At 35.5% G+C, this 26,714-nt stretch overlaps 3 protein-coding genes across 13 annotated transcripts in view; 1 reads left to right on the top strand and 2 right to left on the bottom strand.

Annotated features, from left to right (window-relative positions):
* Nucleotides 1-1,629, bottom strand: part of LOC117427029 (methyl-CpG-binding domain protein 5-like) — a 49,005-nt gene extending 47,376 nt beyond the window's left edge. For all 5 annotated transcript variants that reach the window (XM_034045375.3, XM_034045372.3, XM_034045374.3 and 2 more), the window contains exon 1: nt 1,094-1,629. The gene's annotated coding sequence lies outside the window, so the exon portion shown is untranslated. The remainder of the gene's footprint in view (nt 1-1,093) is intronic.
* LOC117427135 (origin recognition complex subunit 4-like) lies at nt 1,558-18,548 on the top strand. Of its 5 annotated transcripts, none has more exons than XM_034045536.3 (14): nt 1,558-1,630; nt 2,319-2,395; nt 3,280-3,356; nt 8,634-8,724; nt 11,247-11,322; nt 11,542-11,627; nt 12,421-12,469; nt 13,568-13,719; nt 14,586-14,759; nt 14,924-15,010; nt 15,826-15,934; nt 16,105-16,200; nt 16,741-16,808; nt 17,389-18,548. In XM_034045536.3, exons 2-14 carry the CDS (start codon nt 2,339-2,341, stop codon nt 17,569-17,571), a joined length of 1,305 nt encoding a protein of 434 aa, XP_033901427.3. In that variant the 5' UTR covers nt 1,558-1,630; nt 2,319-2,338; the 3' UTR covers nt 17,572-18,548. The 5 variants fall into 5 exon arrangements, with proteins under 5 accessions (XP_033901427.3, XP_058889827.1, XP_033901424.3 ...); XM_034045533.3 differs by having other exon boundaries at nt 1,630-1,765; XM_059033844.1 differs by lacking the exon at nt 2,319-2,395 and having other exon boundaries at nt 1,593-1,630.
* Nucleotides 18,549-18,899: 351 nt separating this feature from the next.
* The window catches only part of LOC117427134 (activin receptor type-2A), a 46,526-nt gene continuing 38,711 nt past the window's right edge, over nt 18,900-26,714 (bottom strand). For all 3 annotated transcript variants that reach the window (XM_059033842.1, XM_034045532.3, XM_059033843.1), the window contains 6 exons: nt 26,531-26,674; nt 24,289-24,434; nt 23,779-23,893; nt 23,138-23,276; nt 22,824-22,954; nt 18,900-22,362 (listed from right to left, as the gene is read on the bottom strand). In XM_059033842.1, coding sequence (XP_058889825.1) covers nt 22,168-22,362; nt 22,824-22,954; nt 23,138-23,276; nt 23,779-23,893; nt 24,289-24,434; nt 26,531-26,674 — 870 coding nt within the window. In that variant the 3' untranslated portion in view covers nt 18,900-22,167. The remainder of the gene's footprint in view (nt 22,363-22,823; nt 22,955-23,137; nt 23,277-23,778; nt 23,894-24,288; nt 24,435-26,530; nt 26,675-26,714) is intronic.

Here is a 26,714-nt window from a genome sequence, read left to right as displayed (position 1 = left end):
TCGTGCTAAACAAAGCTACAGAAAGACTTTAAATGTAATACTGCCAAGTCACAATTAGCAGACAATTGTAAAAAGAGGCTCCATAAAATAAAACTAGATTTTGCTGCATGCTTGTTTGAAATAATTAAGATACATGATGCAATATGTTGGTCAACCCTCTTATCATCCACTTTAACACATAACAGAAAAGATACAATCCTCCTAAATTTTAAAAGATACAAGGTTACAGAAAACTTCAAGAATGAGGTCTCAGTTTAAGTAGTACAGCGGGAAATGGCTATAAAATGCTTATTTGGGCATTCTTTATACAGTCGATCTGCTTACACTCTTAATATCATTGCACCCGCTATACTGTACCCATGATACAATACTTACAAGTATTGTAAGAATAAACAGTAAGACAGCTGATATTCAAATATCAGTTGCAAACTATGTACGTGACAATGCACAGCGGGCCCTTTGCTTAAAAAATGTGTTTATAAACGTTGGATAAAAATACCACGATATCCAGCAATGATATAATGCTGCTACTTTTTACAGGTAATCCACTACCAGTTATTAACACACAGACACACAGACACACACACACAACCGTGGTGCCACCAATGGCTCTTAAGTAGAAACCCAAACTGCGAAACAGTAGTGCAGACACTGATCAGTCATAAATATGGACACATACCGTAAAAAGGCGAATTAATTGTAATATTCGAATGGATAAACTTTTTAATCAATCGACGGGCGTTTTCTGATGCTTCATCCACCCATCTCAACACAAGGCAACATATTTAGAATAACATACTCTATATATTTTAACGGCTTATTTCTGCATATTTTTTTTTTTATGGTCATAAATAAACATGGCCTTCGCATGTCAACTTTACCAAAATAAACCACAACCACAGCTGTTAAAATTATGTAAAAGGGGCCTTTCGCATTAAATAAACCCAAATATCTACCCGAACAAAACGGTCAGACCCAAATACTAGTAGAACAGATAAATAACATGTATTACCAAGTAGTACCCAAGGCAAATAAACAGATCACGAAAACCACTTTAAAATAAATGTTAAGTGTTAAAAAAACGCACACCTACCAGCTGGATATTTTCCATTGCATTAGAAAACAAAATCACGAAGGGGTGACCGAAAAATAATGAAGTTTTTATTCAGTCTGTGAACTGAGGTCTCTTTCCTCAGAAATGTCTCCAGCCAGGGCCAAAGCTGAGACACAGGGAGAGGAGAGGGCTGTGTTGCTAGTAAGAAGCAGACGAGAGAAAAGAGGGGCTTTCTGCATTTCTCCCTAATTTAAATGTCTAAGGCCCTTCACTCCCATTTTTCATGCCCCGATTTTGTTCCTGGAAGGTTAAGGTTTGAGATACGGCAGGTTTGAGCTGGTTAAAATGAAGTTCTGTCCCTTTAAAAATAAAAATAAAAATAAAAAGCTTCCCCATCAGCTGCTGCTTCTGGCTCTCTCCCTGGGCTTGTTGGGATAGAAAGATGGAGTTCCTCATCGCGCCTGCGCCGCAGTCCGCCGCCTGGAGTAGAAGGGGTGTCCCGGCATGCAAGGCGAGGGAGCAGGAAGCTAGGGGTGAAACTTGAGGAAGTCGCTGTAGATTGCCCTGAGGTTGGAGGTGAGAGTTGAGAGCTGAAAGGTGGCACTGTGGATGCCTGTCTTTTTAATCGGAATGGGAGTGTAAAACTGTGGGTGATTAGGAGAAAGTTTGAAACTGGAGCGTTGGAAATAGCTGAAAGTTATTAATGATCTAGTATGTTCCTAAATACAATGATTATACCATACACTTACTGTACATGTTTTTGTTATCTCGCTCATTGTCGGGATGCCTAATCGTAGGTTTGATTGTCATACCACGAGTACTGCAAAGGGTATTGTTTTGTGTTATGGCATTTATTAAGTGGGGTTCTGTACGTAACTAGTAAAAAACATCCAATGTGTTTACTACCGGCTGTGCTGGATAGATCATCAAACTTTATATGTTTTTTATGGTAATGACGGAAGTTGGGCAGTTTTCGATTGGTCGGTAATTTGGCATAAAACTTTTGCAACCCCAGGTACTGTAGGAAATATCAGTTGAGGATACACGCGACCGCTGATACTGACAGCAACTAAAACCTGAAATACACTATTTACAGTTAGTGTGAGTAGTCCATAATATGTGGGAATGACTTGTTTGCGCTGTTTATTGGCTCCTGTTATCCGAACAGTCCATCTTGGACTATTTTTTTAACTCGAAGTATTGAAGAAACAAATATCTGAAGATTTCTTATACATCCCCCCCCCCCCCCCCCCCCCCCCCCCAGGAACTGAGTGGGCTAAAATCATGAGCAAAAGAAAGTCTAAAGAAAACTGCTTAACACATGGAGAATGTATTTCACAGGTCTGTATATATATTCTGCAAATATTTTAATAAAATTGGTATTGTTGTTATGATGATGCCGATCATCTTTATACTAGAACGTGATCATTTTGTAACTGTTCATAAAAAAATTAGACCAAAAAAAAAAAAAAATGCAATACAAAAATGGTGTAGTGTTTAACTTGGTTTAAACACGATTGGAACCACGCTCACGTGACTGTACTCCAAACAGTAGTGTTTTTATTTGGCAAGGCACGAGGATACCGCTTGGGATGACATTTGATCTTGATCTCTGACCTAGTATGGCGAGCATATTGCAGTTTTTCAACCTTTGTAACTTTTTAGATCTTAATAAAGACCAAGAGCACTAGGGTACTGACTTGCAATTTTGATACACAACTGTAATATAATTACTATGCTGTCATGGCTCCTATAGGTGGTGTTGACAAATAAAGAGTTCAGGAAAAAAAGCACACAAAATAACGAAACACTGTTAAAATAGCAGCATTTATATTGGATAAAACTTTTATTGTAAATGTTTTGCTGCAGGACCATTGCTTCTACTCTGAGAGACTATTTGGCTATTTATTAGACTTGAAATATAGTTACAGAGGAATATTCGATAACAAGATGCCAAACATGAGCTGCTCAGTATTATTATTTTGCAATGCCTTACTCTTCTGCTTATAAATATTGCATTATTAAGCCTATATAAAGCCTGCAGGACAGAGGTGTGTGATTTTATTTTACGCATGTTTTTTAAACTGTAGCAGTCTAAAGTTTTGTATTGGTTCCACATTTTCCTTCCAGAAACAAATAGCCTACAATTCAAGCTGTTTGCATGTGTTAACTTGCTTTAAAGCTTTTTATTTGTTTGTTTCCTTGTTTTGTTTTTTTTCTGCTAGGCTCAGAGAATGTTACGGGAAAGATTTTGTCACCAGAAGATTCCTGGTAAACCATTTGGAGTTGAATCCCAGCACAAGTATGTGCCTTAATTAATATCAATGAAAGTTACTTAAGCTTCTACCCAAGGTAAATTATTCAGAGGCTTCATTTAGACAGCTCGCCAAAAATGCTCTTGAATTTGTATGACCTACTTCATTGCACAATTGTTAAAATGCTGTTGCCACTAAGCTCTTTTGTTGGTGATCTAAACAGAAGCTAAATACAGCAGCCCTTTAACTCTGTATTTATCTTGCTAGTGATTTGAGGGGTGACTTATTATTGATTCCCTTTATTAACATACAATGACCATTGGTTTAGGACAGAAATACATGTTTCCTTTTATAGGAATACAAGTGAAATTATTGAAATGAACTTTGTTTCATGATATGTGGTATTGGGATAAAGGTTTTTACCTGACCAAAACCATGACAAAACAACTTGTACTCCACCAAATACTGTAGCTCTTTTGAATTTTGTTTTACAATTGCGTGGAAATAATGGTTTACATTCATTTAAATAAATGCAGGTTCAGTAGAAAACCACTCGTCCAATTGTGATACAACTTAGTTACAGCTTGACTGGATAATTGAGATATATTTTACATATATATTTAACAATGATCTACTTTTTCACTCTGCTTCATGAACTCAAAATGTTGATAATATAAATGTATTATATTATAATATATTTATAATTAACCCATATACCGTAGTATATATTTTATTTTATCCAATAAGGTGATGCAGGGATTTTTTAATGTTAAAAAAAAAAATACTTAAACAAATTAATGCTTAGTAGGTTATATGTCAAATACATTTAGTTTAACCAAACAGCTTCAGTAATATGAAGGTAGGTTGTTAAAACATTGTTCTTGCTGTGTTATGTGGCACTCAGTGTTAGGATCAATTGTTAGAATCTTTTAAAGAAATTAGGTACGATAAAAACAAAGTTGTGTGTGTGGGGATTTTTCGTTTAATTAGTTATGAAGATATTAACCAATTTTCATAGTGGGCCATTATCACAAAGCGCTTTACAGAGGTAGGCTGTGAACTGTGCATTATATGCAGAGTCACTTACAATAGGCCATTGATTTGACATCTCATCTGCAGGATGGAGCACAAGGAGGTTAAGTGACTTGCTCAGGGTCACACAGTGAGTCAGTCAGTGGCAGAGGTGGGATTTGAACCTTCTGGTTACAAGCCCTGGACTTTAACCATTGGACCACACTGCCCCCATTGTATGAATAATTTGACCAGTTGTTACCTGCATACTTTGCTGAGCGATGTGACTAATTTGTGAGCTTAAATGTTGTTGTTGTGAAGTTAATGCATTTAAGCATCTCTTATACAATAGGTTTACAAAGCAATACTTCAACAGTATTTCGATGTTGTGCCCTAATCAATTCTAAAAGTGAACACAACAGATCATCTCAGCGTCATTGCAGCTTCATTCCTTCCAATAAACTGATAACTGCTTCCTAACCATCTGCGGAAGTATCTGTAGTATATTAAAGTACAAAGCAAAGCAAACAACCCAACACTGTGGATACAGTATTATACAAGGGAGTTCATTCTTCTTCTCCATGGATCTTTGTTTGCAGGACGTGCTATATTTCTATTTTGTACTGCAGCATCAACCTGCCAGCTGTTGTTTATTTGTAATTAACAAGATTTAAGCCCAGTGTAAATGTTTCTTTTTTCTGTGTATGAGTATTCTGAATAATAATGGGATATTAACCTGCATGTAATGTATATGGGATCTGACATCAAACCTGTGGTACTTCATCTGATGCCATATGACTGCTTTGTCTTATCATAAAGTATCTAAGCTATGGACCTCTTGAATTAGGATGGAAATGATACCTGTATGTATAAAGAAGTATACAGTATTAGTTTGTTTGTTAAAATATGCTTGTGGTGTTATTCTGGGTTGGGGTTAAGGCTGGGTTATTTAGTCTCAAGTGTTTCTTCCTTGCGAAAGGGCTCTTGAGTTTCAACTCTGTGGAGCCCAATTAGGAGTGGGCATTGTGGTGCAGACAGTGCACTTACAGCACACTAAGTTGAGTCAGCTTGAATTTATTTTAGTGCAGATGTGAAGAACCCTTATGATGAGTCACTTCATTCTCAGCTATGATTTTGTGAGCTGCCCGAGATAAAACCCCTACACAGAGCCCTGACTAAATCGATTCAAGCGTTTACAATAGATATGCACTCATATTTTTCCATTTGCTGGAGAACAATAAAGAATAAGATTTACAATCGTCTACAGTTTAGGGAAAAGCAGTCAAAAATAAGTCTGTTATAAAAATAATTTTATATTAGTGTACAGTTTTTTATTTTTGTTTTGTTTAAGTTGCTAAATGGTAGGGCAGGGTTCTCCCCAGGAATTCTGTACAGCCGGGTGGCAGACCTTAAATATATAACACGACAAAGAATGTGAGTAATGTTTTGTCTTTCGCTGACTATCTGGTTGCACTTTTTTATGTTCTACATTTTTTTTATTATTATGGTAAATTACCGTGCTTATTTAGGCATTCTACGATTTGACTGGGGGAAGATAACTTAGGGTTATTGGAGTTCACAAAAAAAAAACATAACCTTTTCACTTCCTTTTTAGCTTAATTATTGAGTTTATTGCTTCATTGAAATTGTTTTCTTTATGTTAAGTTTTCAGGGCATTTTGTTAATGCATGTCTAGTTTTGTTTTTCGCTGTTCTACATTTTTTGAATGCAGCTGTTCATTTTAATAATTTTTTTACACAACAGTACTCGAACACGTTTGGTCACCATCATAATTGTTGCATGAAACTGGAGTGTAATAATCCAGCACCTCTGCACTTAAGCATTTGTAAATCAGCTGACAAGTGTTCAGATGATATCCTATCACTCCTTTCTTCTTAAAGGCGTACAGCCTCTATATTTGAACCCCCAATATCTCTCACAAGCACCTGGGTACATATTGTTACGATATCACAACAAAAGGAATACCCCTTTTTTGTGCATGTTATGTACTATATATCACCTTACAGTACAATAATACAACAAAAAATTGACTGAATGATAATACCTGAAAATAATTGTAATATTTTTTTAATAAACTAGCCGGTGCAAATATGGTATTAGGCGATGGATTCCGCCGATCGCCAGCTTATTTTGAGCCCCTGCATTCATTGTCACTATTTTTGCTTTGAAAACAATTAGTTCTTTTTTTAGCAGTCATTTTTAACGTTTTAGCCTCTCGAAGTGCTTAAAACAGAAAACCCGCCCCTTCAACTCTCTGATTGGTTCAATGTTGTGTCAAGACCCAGCAACGCGCAGCTGATTTAGTCTGATGGAAGTGTAATCAATCCTTATTGTTAAAGGCATAGTAGACGGGCGGATCCAACGTGAACCATACACCTATTGTAATTTGTATATTAATAAATTATGTAGTTTTCCTATAAACTATTGCATAATTGTTTTAAATTATTTAAACATTTATGTTAATTTGATAAAATGTATGAATATTACAAAACAAAATTGCTAAGGTTACCTGGAAGCATATGTTTTCTTTACTTGTGGGGCGAATCTACCATTGAGACAATCAAACTAGGTTTTAAAAACAAAAAATGTTATTAGGAACATACTGAGTTGCACATGGCTGCTTGTATGCAGAAAGTTTAATAAAATATACTGCCTATCCTTCCATTAAAAGTGAACTCTCTTCTATTTAGGCAACTACCTTTTTTTACAAGAGCAACGACATAGGGACATGTGACAGGGAGACCCCACCCCCATGCAAATTATATATATTTAATATTGTTTTGATTTGTATTGGTTAACTTCCTCTCCCTGCCTTCATGTGTGGAATGCAGGTGGTCAGGAGATAATAGATAATCAATTGTCTCATTAGCTGCTGACCACCTGCTATAAAAGGCCTCACTCTTCAGGGGCCGGTTGTACTAAACAGATCCGATCCTGGATCCAGGCACCGATCTTGCTCCTATGACGTATTGGGTTGCACTAAAAGGATCAGCACTAATCCTGAGCTCAGTTTCGGCTCAAAATCTGATCCTATTTCGATCTTGCTTCAGACCAAGATCAGAATCGGATCAGAGCTTGATCGAACATTTGTAAAATGGACCATGCATCATCAAAATACATAACTGAAACCTCTGTTAAAAAAAAAAAACAACACAAAAAGAATATTTAAATAAGCACTATACTGAATTTGGATAATTAACGATAACTTAATAAACTTTAAAACCTGCTTGCAGGGATATCCAAAAATATTTCCTTGAGAGTGAAACGGAGATCATTTAACGTTTTAGAATACATTAAGCAACAATGCATTTAAAAGTAGCGGTAACCGTACCGTATTAAGATAATATCAATTAGAACAAAAACTTTGTACTATATTAGTTTAGTTGTGTTTCACTATATCTGACATTTCTGTTTTCGCTGAGTAGCCAAAAAAAAAAATAGACCTGACTGCGTAATGAGGTTTCATAAATATTATTTCTACGTTTTGTGTGTTGACATAGTCATACTGGCGTTATCATGTTATCGATTACAATTAAATCATTTATTTAAATATTATTTCTACGTTTTCTGTGTTGACATATTAAATCATTTAATTGGATTTAACGTTGTAGTTTTTTTTTTAATGCATAAGGCAATCAATTTTTTTCCAATTCCTTTTTTCTCTAACTTAAGCTTACTTTTTGACAAACTCAATCTTCAGCACTTGATTACATTTGCTCAAAATGTTTTGATAATCTGCCCTGAACCAATGCTGCAGCTAGCTGTTTGTGTGTCTGGTGGCTATACCGCTGTAAAATAATATTTGTGTGTCCGTCAGAAAATATACATGACCGTGATTACGGTAATATTTATTAAAAGATTTTTAGAAGTTAAAAAACAAAACAAAAACAGACACCGGTATTAATATACTCAATCTGTTTTTATAGAATTGTTTTAAATTACACGTACGGTAGTTGCTTCTGATTTATGTCGTTTAAATTAAGTTCACTTAATTTTCTGATATTCAGAATCTTCAATATCTGCTCCACGCATATTCGCATGGAAGATGACAGTAATGCTAATGTGCTAGTTCCTTCACATGACAAAGCTATTCCGGGTACACCAGCTGTCGTATTTGTCTTGCATTGTGTTACAGCGCAGCAGGTTGTTGGTGCCGCTTGTTACAGAAGCGAAGCTGGATTATGTTTCTCACTGTAGACTGGCTGCTGTTTTTCCCAGAATGCTTTTCTAAGTTGAAAGGTGCAGGCTGGAGAGATCTAAAACCTTTTTTTTTTTTTTTTAAATAATTACAGACATTTGCTAGAGCTACTGAAGAGGACAGCTGTCCATGGAGAGAGTAACTCTGTCCTCATTGTGGGTCCCAGGGGTGCTGGAAAGACAATGGTATGAATCTCTGGAACCAGTTCTTCTATGAATTGTTTCCTTACTTTTCCAAATAGTTTGACTGTAAACAGCAGTATCCTTAGATTGAGGTTTAGTTACAGCAGCTGCTACATTGTGTTCCTGACATTTTAAGACCGTCTGTTTCCCATTTGAATCTTGATGAGTGGATTGCTCCAAGCCTGTCAGGATTAAAGCAAAATGACCTCCTTATTCTAATAGACAAATGATTCTACAGCTCTGTCGGTAACTAATCGCTGCTTTCCTGTGACTCGCTCTTTTCAGTTCCAAATGTGTTCCTTTATGATTGGAAGTATAGCTGTATTTTAGAAACAGAAGGTTGACACTTTTGTGTTCACTAATTTTCTGTAAAAAAACTATTCAAACAGACGTTTAGTATTATATGTACATGTTTCATATAGAAAAATGTGAGGTCTACAAAGTGATGGTAATACATAGGTAAAATGTACTGGAATTACTTGGTTTATGTTGTAGATCTGTCCCTGAATTACTGATGTACAGCCCTGGTCACCCCCAGTGATCAATTCTTATAGAAATACTGTCGTGTTCAGACTTGCTCAGGGACAGATCCAAAGATAGAACATCAGGTGACTTTATTAAACATACTAAATAACCATGTGTTAATAAACATCTCATGAGATAATAAACATTTAAAAATAATGAAAAATAAATATGATGTGAAATTCAGATAATGTACTATAGACAGTATATAGAAGTACTCCTGTAAGTCTTGCATTTTGTTCAGTTGTTTCATGTATTTGTTCAATGAGGTTAAAGATGTATTTGTTTTGTCTCTTCCATGCACTTCATGCATTGGCCATTGGTTATGGTGTCTTACCTGAGCTTGTGCTGTTCAAATTAAGTCAAAATGCTCACAGTTGTATCTTCGTCTTGTGGACCAGACTAGTTTAACTGGGCAGCATCCGCTGCAAGGATAGTGCAACCACCCTGTTAGAATGACCAACACTGAAATGCGCAGAGCTGACAGACTAATCCCAGTGCCCTGACCTTTACAGAGCCTGTTCATGAACTCAATCGAATATGCATGCAATTGTCTGGAACGGCAACTTAGTTGCTGGAGACTACCGCTTGAATAATACACAGGTTAAACTAATTAATCAAAGACATGCAGAATATTTCAAATTGTGCTTTTCAAGGAACCACAACTGCAGTCTAGAGTGAATGTGACCCTGAAGGTCTGTGCAATCTCAGCTGTGCTTTTCAGATTCATTTACTCTTCACTGATGAAAATGTCCAGTTGTCCAACAAACAACTGCTGTACCAGCAACACTTAATGACGACCAGTCTCTTATTTTAACATGTGATCCTATGTTACTATGGCTGAATATGTGTGTACTGTATAACTAAGTTGAAAGTCAAATAATTATGCATAATGCATTTTGTTGTGTGCAAATACAGATTCAACTGCCGTTAACTCCCTGTATTACAAAGGTGCATGGCTAATTTGCATACCATGCTGAAAAGAGCATAAATAAAGAATGGTAGTCTTCCTTAACATGCAGCACTTTGCTCTATACCCTTATAATAATCAATTGGAAATGAAACACTCAGTTTAATGACTTCTAAAGATCTGGTGTTTGTCCCTGGATCTCTTCTTCTAACACTTCAAGACCCTATTTTCTGCATCAGTCAGATGGTGTCTAATAGTAAAATAGCAGATCACTCATACGTTACTGCATATTTCAAATAATAAGTCAACTAATGCACATATCATTCCTGCTTAAAGATTTTGCTTGCGTTAGTTTTTCTCCTTGAAATAAAACTGTTAATATGCATGCAAATACAGTGCTGTAAATCATGAGCGTTGACAAAGTTAACCTTATCCAATACTTGAAGAGCAGTACAGAAACCAGTACCAGAGGACACTGTTGGAAATTAAGTGGAGCTAGACGGACCACACAGAATGGTGAGGGTTTTTATGGAATGGGTTACCTAGTCATGTTGTTGAGGCTGTATCATATGGATCCTTTAAACAACTTGACAAAGTTTTGAGATCAGTCTGCTGCTTGGAACCAGATGAGCATAAATGGGCAGAATGGCCTCCTCGTTCGTACATTTTCTTTTTTTTCACATCTTGTTACTCGCATCTGACACCTTGTGGTTTTGGAGCAGTGTAACAGCTACACATGTATTTATTTTTTCATATTTTAAAGTGGTTGTACTTTCACCCTTGTGTGAATCAATACTTCCCCTGCATTTGACTTGATTCCACATTCACAGAAGAATTACGAGATTTAATTGAGGGTTTTTGTAAAGGTACTAGACCTAAAAATCATGCAATTCAGAGTGTTTTAAACTTATTTGAGTTTAATAAAAAATGACTTCAATCAGAAGTGCTAAAGGAACATGATTTTTTTTCCATGTTTTATAGATTTTGTCAGTATGGTGAACCATGTAATGTATTCCTACAGTAACACTCGTAGAAATACCTAGTACCTCACTGCCTGTCTGCTCTTGTTTTTGTCGATCTGCTCTCTTTGCAGCTGCTGAACTGTGTCTTGAATGAGCTGCTGGAAGTGAAACATGTGCAGGAGAATGTTTTACAGGTTCAATTAAATGGCAAGTTTCTGAAAAAAAAAAAAATCTAGCGGTGCATGGGGGTCTGTTTGGTACATTTATGTTTGTAAAACCCCAGGGTGGGCTCTGATTAAATTAAGTAAATGACTGCAGTATTAAGATCTGCTACCATTTAGATTAACTGAATACACCATACAACAAACAAACCTATACCCATTTTTATTTTTAAATGCATGTAATGTTATTTTTTTTCTGTTGTAGGTTTATTACAGACTGATGACAGAATTGCTCTGAAAGAAATTACTAGGCAGCTGCATCTGGAAAATGTTGTTGGGGACAAAGTTTTTGTAAGTTGGTAGTATTCTGTAATGTATGTAATTGTGTGTGTGTGTGTGTGTGTGTGTGTGTGTGTGTGTGTGTGTGTATATATATATATATATATATATATATATATATATATATATATATATATAATGTCTATAGACGTATGTAGGTCAGCAGAAGCTTTGTGATACTCAGTGTTCTACCTTTTTTGTCTCTGTATTGTTTACCATTGAAAGCCTTGTTGTTCTATTAAATTATGTAGGTCATGTCCAAGAACATCTGCTCCACCACACTATGCCTGTTATAAATACGATATAAACAATATTCACCAAACCCTTCATATTGTACAGTATTATATGGCATTAAGAACTAAACATTCAATATCCAAGCATACCAAGCTCTTCTAACTGGGCAGCAGTGTGGAGTAGTGGTTAAGGCTCTGGACTCTTGACCAGAAGGTCGTGGGTTCAATCCCTGGTGGGGACACTGCTGCTGTACCCTTGAGCAAGGTACTTTACTTAGATTGCTCCAGTAAAAACCCAACTGTACAAATGGGTAATTGTATGTAAATAATGTGATATCTTGTAACAATTGTAAGTCGCCCTGGATAAGGGCGTCAGCTAAGAAATAAATAATAATAATAATAATAATAACTGGGTAGTACAAACATAATGCAAATTTACAGGAATGGTCTATTTATTTTAGCATGTTCATCAAGGTTAAAACCACTGCTCTTATTTGCAAGTGAGAATGGGACATTTTTATGTATACACAAATAATAAATATCCTAAATTCAATTACACTTTAATTTTTTAGGGGAGCTTTGCAGAGAATCTTGCCTTTCTTCTTGAAGCTTTGAAAAAAGGTAAAGTCAAGTAATCATATATAATTTGGCAGCACACCCTGTTCAGATTAGTGATTAAAGTATTGGTAGTAATCGGTACCATACTGCAAATACGTGGTCTAGTCTTTGTTTTTTAAAATATTCTCCTAACTTACATTTCATTAAACCTTTTGAGGGAAAAAAAGACGACTGTAAATGTTTCCATTGATAACCTGTGCTGTTCTAGTCATGTAATATGTATATTCACTTGTGTGGACATTCAGTTTCAACAGCTGCTATCACCATTTCATTGTCATAGGGTGGTTCGGATTAATGGCCAGTTCAGCCTAATGGGGTCCACATTACTGAGAGTCTACAGGTGCCAGTGTGACCTACAAATTCTATTGTATTGTCACTAACTGATGGCTACATTACTTCAGCCTTTTCCATGATCAGAATTCAGGTCTCAAGTAATTTTTTTTTGTGTTAAACTAGCAGTCAGAATATTGTTTTCTTGCAGTGACAATGAAAGGAGTTAACCATACCAGAGCTTTACTGAGACGTGAATAATCAGCAGAGGTGTTGTGTTTGGGACACAGCAGGACTGGATGGCTTCCTGAGAAATCGGGATTTCCAGATTCTTAAATTCCTAGTTGTAATCAAGCTTCTGTCTGTTGGATTGCCCATTTGGCTCAGTGGCAGACATTTTTCTCTCGGCAGTAGCTGTAGGCTCTTCCCCTACAATACATCTTACTTAATATTTTGTTTCTGCTAATTTGTTCGTTGTATATGGCACTATGTGCAACTAATTACATAACCAGGCCATAGAGTTAAGTAGACAAACCTTTCAGCTAAAACCATCTGTATTTAGCAGTGTTTCTTGTGGTTTTGTAACGGGCCAGACTCCCATTACCTAGGGCTTCAAGCAATTTTAGGTTTTTCTATGAGCTTAGTTGTACTAAGCCTTTCTATGCCTAATTAACCTCACAGTTAAGCCCTAAATGTATTTGAGAGTATTATCTGGTACCCTAAACCTATATTGTTTGAAAATTGTAAACATGAAGGTGTGCTAATGTGTGCTTATGGCTGCAAGAGCGTTGGGAGCAGCTCATATATTTGTGCTTGTTTTGTTGTTGTTAGGTGATCGTAGCAGCAGCCGCCCAGTCGTCTTTATTCTGGATGAATTTGATCTGTTTGCTCACCACAAGAACCAGACTCTTCTTTACAACCTGTTTGACGTCTCCCAGTCAGCCCAGACTCCTGTTGCTGTGATTGGACTCACGTGTCGACTTGTAATTGTTACCATTAGACAGCCATTTATTATTTCCATTGCAATGCCACAGATTTCAGTGGTTGTGTTTATTAAGGACGCTATTGCAGACACACACTTTAAAAGAAGGTTAAAAGAAGGTTCATAGGTTTGAATTGTACTCTGTATTTACATCGACTGACAGGACAGGGAATAAGACTCATTTTACATAACAGTTTGAGCTATTAACCATGTGGTTTTGGAGCAGTTTTATTTTTTCATATTTAAAAAAAATGGTTGTATTTTCACCCTATTTTTTACTATGAGATTATTAAAGGCAAATCATAGGGAGTAAAAAGTCTGGTGGGTCTTGTCAAACTAACAGTAAAACCTGCCTTGGCTCAAACTGTTGAGCAATGGGGGGCTGAAATAACTGGAGTGTGGCCTGTCGTCAAGCCTAGACTTGTGTGAATGTAATAGAAAGTTAGCTTATTTGACTGATATTAAGGACAAAAAGAGTGTATACGCCCTGACAAACTTCTCTTGGTGTTGAGTCCACTAGAGGGAGCTATAATGCTTGATGTTTTCACTAGTGAGAGCCGAAGTGAAAAATATGACATCTTTGTGATGACCAACAGATATCATTTGTGTATAGTTCGTTCATCTGGGGAACAATGCACCATTAGAATGATTACTGTAACAGTTGAGTATGCATTTTTGGTGTTTGATGGCATCAAGCAGTATTATTTTGAAAACAATACAACAATGTGGGTATGCATTGTTTGCCTTTTGAATTGGAAATAGGCTGGTTATTTTAAAGCAAAAATACAAATAAGTTATCACAAAAATACAGGGAATAAAATAAAATGTCATGTAAACTAACTCCATAACGATGTGTGCACTCCTCAGGATGTCTTGGAGCTGTTGGAAAAGAGAGTGAAGTCCAGATTCTCCCACAGGCAGATCCATTTACTCAGTTCTTTTAGGTTCAAGCAGTATCTGGAGATTTTCAAGATGCAGTTAAGTTTACCCGAGGACTTTACAGACAGGAGGTTTGCGGAAGAATGGAACCAAAACATTAAGGTGAGTTGACTATACCTGCTGCATTCACAGAACTCATCTTGAATCATTATTTTGTACGCTTCATTTTAAAAAATGCTGTTGTTTCTGGATTGAGAAACATTTCATAGCAGTAAAAGACATGCATTTGTTTACAACATTTGTATTTATTGTTTCTTTCCCTACAGTCTTTATGTGAAGACAGATCTGTGGAAGACGTCTTGCAGAAACATTTTTGCTCCAGTAAAGATTTCCGATCACTGCATATGCTGCTGGTAAGATTATTAGATCTTAGATGATTAATATTCTTTTGGTACTGGTCCTTTGGTTCAGCTTTGTAGAGACACATTAAATTCAATAATAAGCCGTGTCATTTTGCTATGTATTGAATATGTTTGTCAACTAGGATTGTCTGACTACAAAAGATCAGATGTAGTTGCTGTTGAAAGCTGTAACATTGAATTCATTATACTGTAAAACATGGGCCCCAATGTAGCCACAAGTATCTGATAATGAAGTGGTGTTCTTTACTATAACAGCAGGAGCAGGTTGTTTAAGATGCCTGCTTATGTGTACTATTTTACTATTTTCATTTTCATATTGTTTGATTTTAAATGTATAGTGCTGTTGGGTATTCTAGGGCTCTATTCACAAACCTTTAACTCGTGATTTTTTTTTGAAGTCTGTTTTTATGAGTAATAATAAGCTTGATATTCCTGTAATTTTTCTGGACTGTTGATGGTTTCATTAAGAACAGTACAGAAGAGTGAATAGAGTGAATAGAGACGATCATATTTATAAGTCGTTCCAAAAACATTTTGTACACACCACACTTTATTTTGTATTTATTTATTTTTTTCAAAGACTATCCTTGCCGCCTTTAATAATAGTCAAGAACAGTTTCACAAATGTCAAACAGTATTTTATTCATAAAAAACATAACTAAAAAAAGCTAGCGTACCATAAATAACATGTGGAACCAATATTTTATTTATTGGGAAGACCTGGTTCTTTCTTCTGTGGGGTAGATGCGTGTTAAGATCACTGTATCGAAGCACACTCTATTTATTGGAGGAAATCTGTTTTCTAGATGCTTGCTCTGAGTCGAGTGACAGTATCTCACCCAGCCATCAAACCCACAGATTTGCTGGAAGCCAGCCGTCTCTGCACAATGGATTCCAAAGCCAATATTCTACATGGTAAATGACCTTGTGTGTAAAGAAAACACAGACACCTTGTATTGGTGATCTGTAAACCTTCACATGAATCAAAGCCATGAAATGAACAACAAACAAGAAAATCAAGAACCAGTGTGTGTATTGCTTTACCGTTTTAAATGTAAAGTAAACTTTCAATTTTTTTGGTCCAGGTCTGTCTGTGTTGGAGCTCTGTCTGATTATAGCCATGAAGCACTTAAGTGACATTTATGATGGGGAGCCCTTCAATTTTCAAATGGTCCATAATGGTAAGGAAATCATGCTGTTTCAACATTTTTTCACAGGGATTAGGACATTTTATATAACTGTAAAATCTTAAAGAAATAGTGACTTTATAGCACTTGTTTAATGTTTTTTAATTCAATAAAAAATCTGACTGCGTAAATCTTTGAGAGGAACATGGGATACAGTTTAGCTTGTAGTGTGTGTGGAAAATGAGGAAATACTGGTGCATCTACTTCAGCTTACACAATATGTATAGCTGTCCAATTAAATCATGACGTCTTACTAGCCTGCAGGGTCTCCAGCACTAGGGCCTAAATTGTTCTCTAATTACAGGGTGTTTAAGTCTGTTGTCAGTCCCCTCTGTTTCTTGCTGTTTACACATACGTCAAATGGTGGGTGCAGCATTGTGAACATTTATGAATGATTTGTGAAGAACATATTTTTCCATTTGGCCTTCTGGTTCCTATGGTTCCAGACTTCTGAAATGCCCCAAAACCATATACATCTCTCAGTATTGGTTCTGACCATTTATTCCTGAAATAAATGTATTTGTTCCCTTGCAGAATTCCAAAAATTTATTCAAAGAAAGTCACATTCAGTACATAATTTTGAAAAGCCTGTAGTTATTAAGGTAAGTTATCTTAAACCCAATTTAACTTGTTATATGGTTCAGGTATACTGTCGAGAATATGTGTATTGCACACTGTTCGTTTTAAATGAATCATTTCAGTATGAATTAAGGCCCAACCTTTTTTCTTGAACAGCCTGAATATATACTTGAGATGAGTAAACTGTGTTATGCTGCCATCTGCTGGTAATTAAGTCACATGCGTTATTGGATTTGACATTTTTGAACTATAGGATAATACTATATACCCTTATGTAGAAATAGTTCTCACATTAAAAACATTTTTTTACACAAACATAATAATGACATTTGAAAAAAATTTAAATTCTTTTTGATCTACTAAGCTTACACTCCAAATATTTTAACAGTTTACCTCACAAAATGATAAGAGGGTGAAAATGTTTTGCATCCAAACTATCAGCAACCAAGTATCCTGGTTTTGAAATGTAACCACATTTCTCTGATTTAAAAATAATTTCACTTGAGCAAAGTATTATACATTTGGCCTATTTTATCTTCAATTGTCAGAAGTACTGTGTTTAAGGAACAGTTGGGCTAAATATGTTTTCCTGTTGTCTGTTAGGCTTTTGAGCACTTGCACCAGCTAGAACTAATAAAGCCAATGGAAGGACCCTCTGTAAGAACACAGAAAGAATATCAACTGGTAAAACTTCTGCTGGACAACAGTCAGATCATGGACGCCCTGCAGAAGTACCCACAATGCCCTACTGATGTCAAACAGTGGGCGACTTCTGCTTTTGGATAAATGCAGCAAAAAGTGTATATAGGAGTTGCGAGCGGCTAGTGAGCAGTGTTCTGATTAGTTTATCTAGTTCAGTATCTTTGACAAGATTTTGGCTTACTCTGCACATGTCCAATTATTATCTGGGTGTAGTAAAGATGGCGAGTCAGGGGAGGTGTATATCTTTGTGCCTTAGGTTTTCATCAAGCAATACATGCTCTTGTGATTGGTATTATTGTGTACATTTGAACATAATCACTGTAATATAACACAACATTGGAAAGGGGTGCTGTTGTTTATTTCATGCCATGTGTTGTGTCTGGTTCCTCCCCCAACTCCTACTCCACACAGCGTTTCTTCGCACAACTCCTGTTCTGCCTTTTTAAGTGACATTTCAGTTCAGTACTCTGTACACTCAGAAAACCACTAGACATGTGCAAAGATAACTTTACCAGGATCCTGCAACAATTGCAAGCAAGATGAAACAAACTGAAATGTTAAACCCACACACAATCTGGTACTACTTAGTGCTTTATCATGGGCCATTATCTGCCTTTGTTTTGCATTTAAAAAAATAAATAAAAATACATTTTAGTGTTGAAGCTTTTTGTTATTTGTTTTTTTGCTATAAGTACTGCCATGTAGATTTGAACCAAAATATACTGTTGGATAACTGAGAATACTGGAAATAGTACTTAAAGTTCAGTGTCATAGTTTTAAAGGATATATCGATATTTGTACCATGTTATAGTAAATTACCGCTAATTGGATCTGCATAAAAAAAAAAAAAATAATAATGAAAAAATTGGTTTATACTTTTTCATATGTAGAATCTGTCATAAAAAATAAATGTGTTTAGGACTGAGCAAATCTGACATTTTGTTTTTTTAATGGATCAATTTGTCGTCTTGTGTTTATTGATTGTCATTGGTGTAGTTCTCTTGCTATCTCACTATTAGCTCATAAGCACAATTAAAGGGTACATAAGGACCTTTTTATTTTATTGTGTTACATGTTCCCATGTGTTGCTACAACTGTTTATGTAAGGTGTGTGTATTGTTTTTATTTATTTATTTAGTTTCTCAGAACCTCATTTCCCATCATCCTCCTGCTCACATATGTAACTGAGTTGGATTTACCAGTGAGCAGGAGCATGATGGGAAATGTAGTTCTGAGAGGTCCATGCTTGACTAGCTTTGTTAAACAATTACTGTACATTCAATATTCATTTGGACAGTCCACATAATAGGATTACGACACTGAAATCATATTGACGGAGAGTTGTGCCAGTTCTGTTTCCATGATGCTTTCTGGAACAGACAAATGTAGCAATGAATGATACAAACCAAACATTGAGCACTCACTATACTTTATTTTTAAGGGGGATAGCATACAATGTATCTGTACAATATTTAACAATCACTTCCAACCAAGCCTCTGAAATCATTTGTTAAATACTTGCAAAAAATGGCAAGTACACTTTGACAGTAGTACAGTCATTTGTGCCCAAGACGCACAAAACATCGGCAGAGATACATAGAGTAAAGCTAACATACTAGCTTTCTGGCATATTGAGAGGTAATGTGTGTCACATGAACTGAAACTGCATTATAAAACACTGCTGGTCAGATCTCTGAGGTAAACAATGTTAAGATCCAAGGTGTCAATTGTAGTGTTTTGTCCAAAAGTTAAAAAAATAACCTTATACTGAAAAAACGAGGTGACAATATTTGGGCTTAAAGATAAATGTATACAAATGCATTATTAAAAAAAATAAAAATAAATTGTACTCACTACTGCAGGCTATTTCTATATGCTAACTTGAAAAACTCATGCTTATCCACATTCCAGAACAAAATCTGTATTTACATAATATGCATTATCTATAAATTCGGGTGACAATCTTTTGTTAAGGGGTTGGCTTTTATTAACTTCAATAATACCAGCATAAAAGTGTGATTTTATACAAACAATTACAGTAATATGTTTTTCTAAAGCCAGGTCCGCACAATGTAATTTGGAAGTGCAGCTAGTTGTGAGCAGCCCACTTGCACCCCTGCTGTTTGTAAGCAGTGGCACTGAGTAGTTTAGTGTTCTGTCAGCCTGATTGGCTGTTTTCCAGGTCTACTATTTGGATTGCCCACCACACAATCAGGCAATTGCAGTGTGGACAGTGCTGTTGCTAGCAAACTTGGTTGTGCAATTCTTCACATAACAAAGTTGCTTAGATTAAGAGCCAGCTTTAAAATCTGATGCCTGAGGCTGAAAAAAGGTGACTAAACCACAAACAACTGCAAACAAAACAGTTAAGTGCGCACTCTGATGTATTTAAGATGTCTTTGTTTTTTAATATTATAATGGAGACAAATCACATCCAATAGTACCAGTAACCCAAAATAGGGTAGAGTCACACGGCTACAGTGAATTTCTTTTTTTTTTAGCACAAGGACAAAACAGTGAACAGCACAATGGCAGGTGTAATACATAGGCAATTGCATATATGCCTTCCACCCCTCCCTGCTTGGAGACTGGTGACCTATTATAAATTTTCTCACAGATTTCAGCAGTAAGTATATATTTACTTATCATCTTAGTGTAGTGATTCTTTTTTCTAAAGCTGCTAATTTGCAATATGCAAAAACATTCACAGATTATATTTGTTGATACTAAGAAATAACACTTTGTCCCTTTCATTTATCTGAATACTCTTTGAGACAAACGACCCACATTTAAAATATAACTGTCTTCTGTTATTTTATCTGTATGCAAATAAGCACACCTATCTTCTTATATCCGGGTCTTGTCAAAAAAGAAAAGCAGATATATTATTAGTGTGCATTTACAGTAATGTTGGCATCTGCTCCTAACCTCTCAGGCATGGCAATGTTATTGTCTAGAATAAAGACAACAGCACTTGAAACACTATTATTTAAAAATGCTACAATTTTGTCAAGTTTGCCAAACTGGCAATGTCAGTATGTTGCTGTACCTGCATTGATTGCATATAATTAATTTAGTAAAGCATAGTATTGTATCCCTGAACTTCTTTAAAAAGCAGTATAGAACATCTGTGAAAAAAAACCAAAAAACTTTAAATACAAAATTTGTATTTTCTGCAAGCATGTCTTAAATTTGATAAAATGCAGTATATTAACTGCTGATGAACATGATTCTGGATATATTCCTATATTTTCCGTAGGTGGTTGTGTTTTTTTTTTTTTTTTTCTACCTAAGTTTAAAAAGATGAGTTTGATGGTTTCTCTAATAATAGTTTTCAATACACAAGCACACACAAGTGTATTTTTCCCCCCTCGTTCTAGTCCCATCAATTAATGCATTTGTTGTGTATAATTTACTCCACAGATGTTGAATGTTTACTGGCATAAAAATGAGTGCCACAAAGTCACTTGTGGTTCGAAGCAGAGAGGGGTTTTTAAAACAAAGCTTCCTGAGGTGTATTTGATACAGTGATACCAGCAGACCTTTAACTGTGAGTCAGGTAAAAGGTACAGAAAAAACAACACACCAACAGTAGGAAAAAAGGAATGACAAAAATAAAAACATTTAGGAATACCACTGTCACAGCTCACAAGGGATGAAAAGAAAGGCATGCATATATTCTTAAATATTTCACAGATACAGGAAACCTAAAAAGGAAAGTGCTTTCACAATTTTTTTTAAGTTAAATTGAAGGGAGTTTGAAAATATACTTGACTAAAACAAACACTTAAATGAAATAATCATTTAGAAACAACAGGGCAAATTACTTTACAAGAAGCTAAAACAAAAAAGGTAGAAACACTGTTGTATGAATGGCCATTTTCTGTTGGCAAAGAGTATAGCTTACTCTTTTAAAATGGTGAGTTTTTTTATGCATAAATACCAAACAGAGATCAACTGATATATTCAGATTGTTTTAGTGTTAACAAGATTATTATTCATCAGATGTTGAACTGAGGTATACCTTGTTGAGGGAGGTTTATGGTTATTTAAAGTAATGCTTGGAAGCAAATCCCACCAAATAACCTTAATTATCATTTTTGTTGATATACGTACAGCAGCAGCACACTAAACATTCACAAGCTGTTTCATATTGGCATTACAATAGTCATTTATATAAACACAAAACAGCAAACGCATCAAAAACAAGTTGCCCTTTTTATACTGAAATGAAATGATCTGTGGTGTTTTATTTTTGTTTTGTTTGTTTTGTTTTCTTAAAAAACTAGCAGTTGTCCATTTGATGAAGTCTTTTTTTAGTCAGATACCAAAAAAAATATCTGACAACAGTTCTTTATTTAAATTACAAGGTCCTTGCAATGCAGGCGATGGCCATTTCTGCCCTCCTTATTTAAAGGATCCTGATTGGATTTGCCCCCTGGTTTACAGCACCCAGGTGTAAGTCTTCAGGCACACAACTGCAAATAAGTTTTTCCGGTGCTATTCCATTGTAGAAAAATCTCCATTCATTTTTCCCCCTCAGTCTGCACTGGCTGAAGTACTGTTCTGCACACAAGAACACAATATTAAGTCATAATGGTAACCGGCTGAGTTAGTTTTGCAGCTCTCGACTAGAGTCTGATTGGTCAGTGTATGCTTCTGTTTTGACCACTGCAGCCATCATAGACTGGATTCTTTTGGTGGAAAGTCTACATTTGTCACCATGGTGACCACTGTAACAATGTCCTCTGTGGTAATGGTGTTTGTCAGTCTTTGCATCTGAATGATTCGTTCCTCAACGCAGCCAGAAGATAACCTGGCTTCAGCTTCGTGATCCCAGCACTCCTCAATAGTTTCACACATCATTGCCAATCCCTGAAAAGAAAAGAGTAAAGTTACTATCTGAGATTGCCAAACATTCAGGCTGACTCCTATGGTAATACTGTATAAGATGTAGTGACAATATTCCAAGCCTCTTTTCTGTGCAGTGTATTAAATAGTTTTCATGTTCTTGCTACTATTATTTCTATTAGCTGTTTATGTAATATTTAACACATATTCCGATTAGTGATCGTTTACAGCGACGTTCATGTTCGAGAAAATCATTTTTCATTTAAAAATGAGCCCATGGAAAAATACCAAATCTCCCTCGGTATGGCTGCACTTACCTTAGAGAGACTTCATATTTTTGCTCACAGCAGTGGTAATACTGCCCTTCCATTATGGATTTAGATTTATTTTAAACATCACAAACTTGTAGAGCATATAAGCCTTAGCTTCAATTTTAAGAAGAAGATTACCTTGGCTTTACAATGAATTACAGTAAACTCACTCACCGCATGTTTCTGCCAACACTCTCTCAATATGGGTCTAATTTTCTTATGAACCACAACCTCCTGCATATCTTCCAGAGATGGGTGCTGGCCCACTTCCTCCTCAAATGGCAACATGTATTCATCAACTGGACCTGTAAGCAAAACAACAGAAATTAATTACAGATGTTATGACAAACACAGACTTATTCACAGGTCACAACATGTAAAAATGCCTTCAAACGCATTAATATATGCTTTACATATGAGCAGTATCACACTCCTCTCCAATTTGATTCATTCAGCTTTTGTTCTATTGTTTACAGTACTGAACTAACCATCAGCTGCTGTGCATCGTGATGCCAGTTCCCACAGCACCAGACCCACAGCGTACATGTCTATTCTTAGGAAAGAATCCCGTTGAAAGTTTATTGCCCCTTCAAGTACCTCTGGAGCCATATATCGTCGTGTGCCAACCTGAAAAAAACAGAAGAAAAAGTCAAGAAATATATCGGCGTGTGCCAACCTGAGAAGAAAAAGTCAAGAAAAGTCTGTACACTAGAGAACAATTATTTCATAATGACTAGTATTCTTAAAAAATAAAAAAAATAAAAAAATAAAGATATATATATATATATATATATATATATATATATATATATATATATATTCTTTTTTTATCTGAATGAATTGTAGGAATATTATTTTTACAGATTGTTGCAGTTGAGATTTCATTGGTTCACCTTACTAAATAGTTCACACTGAAATCACAAAAAAAAAAAAAACGAAAGATTTTGAAGAAGTAGCCCACTTGGATCAACGGTTCTGTAAGGCGCTCTTTGTATTAGCCGGTAAGTAGATAAAGGACATCAGTCTCTTGCTTTGTTTTGTACTAGAATAGAAACTATAAAGCTGCTTACCTTCTATCAATCCCATACCTAAATATGATTAACAAGAGTATAAAACAAAAGCTTCATACCTGGCCGTGAGTATCACCAGCAGACTTCCCAGCTTCAAACTTCAAAGCCAGCCCAAAGTCAGCTATACAGACTGTCAAGTTGTTTTTCAGCAACATGTTCTTGCTTTTGATGTCCCTATTTTCAGAAGTATAAAAATATTAATCCAAAAGGCATCTTTACAAATTTAAACAGAAAGTGGAACGGAGAAGCAGGATTCAAATGTTCATTCAAATCAACTTAAAACTCATTTTAAACAAAAAAAGGGTCATTTTAAGTTATGATCCAAAAATGCTGGATTCTCCTGCTTACATAACTCGTTTGAGACATTAAGTTACCCTTATTAACCATTATGCCATTTTTACTGAGGTGCATACCTGAAAAATGATTAAATAACTACAAAAAAACACTTAAACATGATACTACTTGTACTGTACTGTTCAATAAAATTAAATGAAACCATACAAACCATATTAACTATATTAGATTCAAAAGGACTAGTCAGTGGTTAGGTACTGTAAACTAAAACATACCTGTGGGCTATGGCTGGCTTGTGCCCTTCTTTTAAGCCTGGTATATCTTCATGAAGATAAGAAAGCCCTCTTGCCATGGATTGAGCAATATGGCACAACTCATTCCAAGTGACAACATTTGCCTTAAGATAATCAGTCAATGAACTCTGTAGGAAGATAACATTATATTATAATTTTGACGTATTATTTTATGTTAAAAAAACACTAGGGGGCAGATTTACCCAACCTTTACTGTACTCCAACTTCTGTAGTATGTGTGTGTATGTTAGGGTAGATCTGTATATCTAACCTGATAATACCAAAATTCAATTTACAAAAATATACATAACTAATATGAAATATGCATAAGAACAAAGTTTTACTAGGAAAGAAACTAATCCTCTAATCCTCAAATCCTTAAAAGAAAAAGCAGGTACAGAAATAGATTATGTGAAAGTATGTGAATTTTTACAATCAGAAGACAGCTCTTATGAATGCAAATTAAGTTCTACCTTATGATTAAGGCTACAAATGTGGGACTTTTATATCTGTTGGTATGCTATGGAATCCATTTTACCATGTATTGGAACTAAATTTCCTGTGCCATTAGAGGAAAAACAGTCCCTTGGCCTGCGACCATTGAGACCTTCACCATGCAATAGCTATGGTTGAAATGGAAACCCCAATCCCACTTGCAGCCAATTCACTTTGAATATCTTTGGCAGTCAATCTTGGATTGCTATTAACTTTCCTCACAATTCTTCTACTTGTTCTTGGTGAAAGAACCTTCTTTGTTTCAGACCGAGGGAGCGTTGTGACAGTACCATGAGTCTTGTACTTGATAATAGAAACAATATTTGAAATTGGGATACTCAAATGCTTGGAAATCTTCTTGTATCCTTCTCCAGCTTCATGACAATAAATAATTTTCTACCTGTGGTCTTCAGATGGCGCTTTACTTTGTCCCATATTGACTTATTGGTAATGACAGCAAGCATCCTATGCCTAACCCTTTTATACTCTAAGAATGTTCACCTACAATCCAGCATTTTCTAGACTTTTCTAGAATTAGGTTCTGCATTACCATATTGAAATTCCTAGCACCTTGTAGACAATACTACCATAGCATCAAAGTGTATGAATACTTTTGAATTAGCATTTTTGGAGTTTTGCAAAAGAATTGCTGAAACAAATAATTGTAGTCTATTTGTTGTAACTTTTTTCCCTTATCTACAAATGAAAAACCTTTGCTACAAAATATTTTATATGCTGGCTCTTTGAGCTAATATATATATATATATTATATATATATATATATATATATATATATATATATATAATATATATATATATTATATATATATATATATATATATATATATATATATATATATATATATATATATATATATTGTGAGACAGCAGGGAGGGGGTTAAAACCTCTCTGCAGTAAAAACATGTGCGGAATGCACATTTGTCTGGGTTAATTGTTTTCTGTTAATTGTTTTATTGTTAATTATCACCTGCACCTGGCTATGGTTGTAAATTAGAGCCAGGTGCAGGGTTTATAAGGAGAACAGTCAGTCTGCTCTACGCTGCTGAGTAGAAGGAGGCAGAAGAGGTGCTCTGTCTCCGAGTAGCCAGAGAGAAAAAAGTAAATGCGGTGTCAAACCTGTGTGTTGAAGTTTGTGGTTTTGGGAAGGACGGGAAAACAGCGTAGCTGTCCCGCGTTAGTCAGGGTGTTCCTGAGAGTTGAGTTAGTGCTCCAAGAGGAGTTAGGTGTTTATTTTGTGTGTCAAGACAGCAGGGAGGGGGTTAAAACCTCTCTGCAGTAAAAACATGTGCGGAATGCACATTTGTCTGGGTTAATTGTTTTCTGTTAATTGTTTTATTGTTAATTAAACCCTGCACCTGGCTCTAATTTACAATCATAGCCAGGTGCAGGTGATAATTGACAATAAAACAATTAACAGAAAACAATTAACCCAGACAAATGTGCATTCCACACATGTTTTTACTGCAGAGAGGTTTTAACCCCCTCCCTGCTGTCTCACACAATATATATATATATATATATATATATATATATATATATATATATATATATATATAATGTGTGTGGAAACCAGCATGCTTAAATGCTCAGATGACCCGAGACTTTTTAAATTTAAAATCTTTGATCATACATTATTAAAATGCTCAGAGATATGGCACTGCATACAGTATGCACCTTTCATGGTTATTTAATAATTGTGCATCGTACCCTTTCATGAAAAGCTGTTATCAGCCAAAGCTCCACGTCCATGTTAGTGCCTCGCTTTTCTGCACCGATGAAGTGAAGGATATTCTCATGTTTCATTCCAGGCAGGGTGTAGATTTCATATTCATTCTGCCATGACTGTTTATCCTAAAACCACAAAGGAAACACAACACAATTACATTTTGAA

This window comes from Acipenser ruthenus, chromosome 11 (genome assembly GCF_902713425.1).
Source record: "Acipenser ruthenus chromosome 11, fAciRut3.2 maternal haplotype, whole genome shotgun sequence".
NCBI classification, from domain to species: domain Eukaryota; kingdom Metazoa; phylum Chordata; class Actinopteri; order Acipenseriformes; family Acipenseridae; genus Acipenser; species Acipenser ruthenus.
Note: the sequence above shows the minus strand (reverse complement) of the source record. Positions and strands in the feature narration are given on the sequence as shown.

Bases quoted from the DNA above. Each gene is read 5' to 3' on its own strand.
- LOC117427135 (XM_034045536.3), top strand. From the start codon at position 2,339: ATGAGCAAAAGAAAGTCTAAAGAAAACTGCTTAACACATGGAGAATGT. The intron at 3,357-8,633 runs GTATGTGCCTTA...AAATAATTACAG, and splicing joins GGAGTTGAATCCCAGCACAA to ACATTTGCTAGAGCTACTGA. The intron at 11,628-12,420 runs GTAAGTTGGTAG...TTAATTTTTTAG, and splicing joins TTGTTGGGGACAAAGTTTTT to GGGAGCTTTGCAGAGAATCT.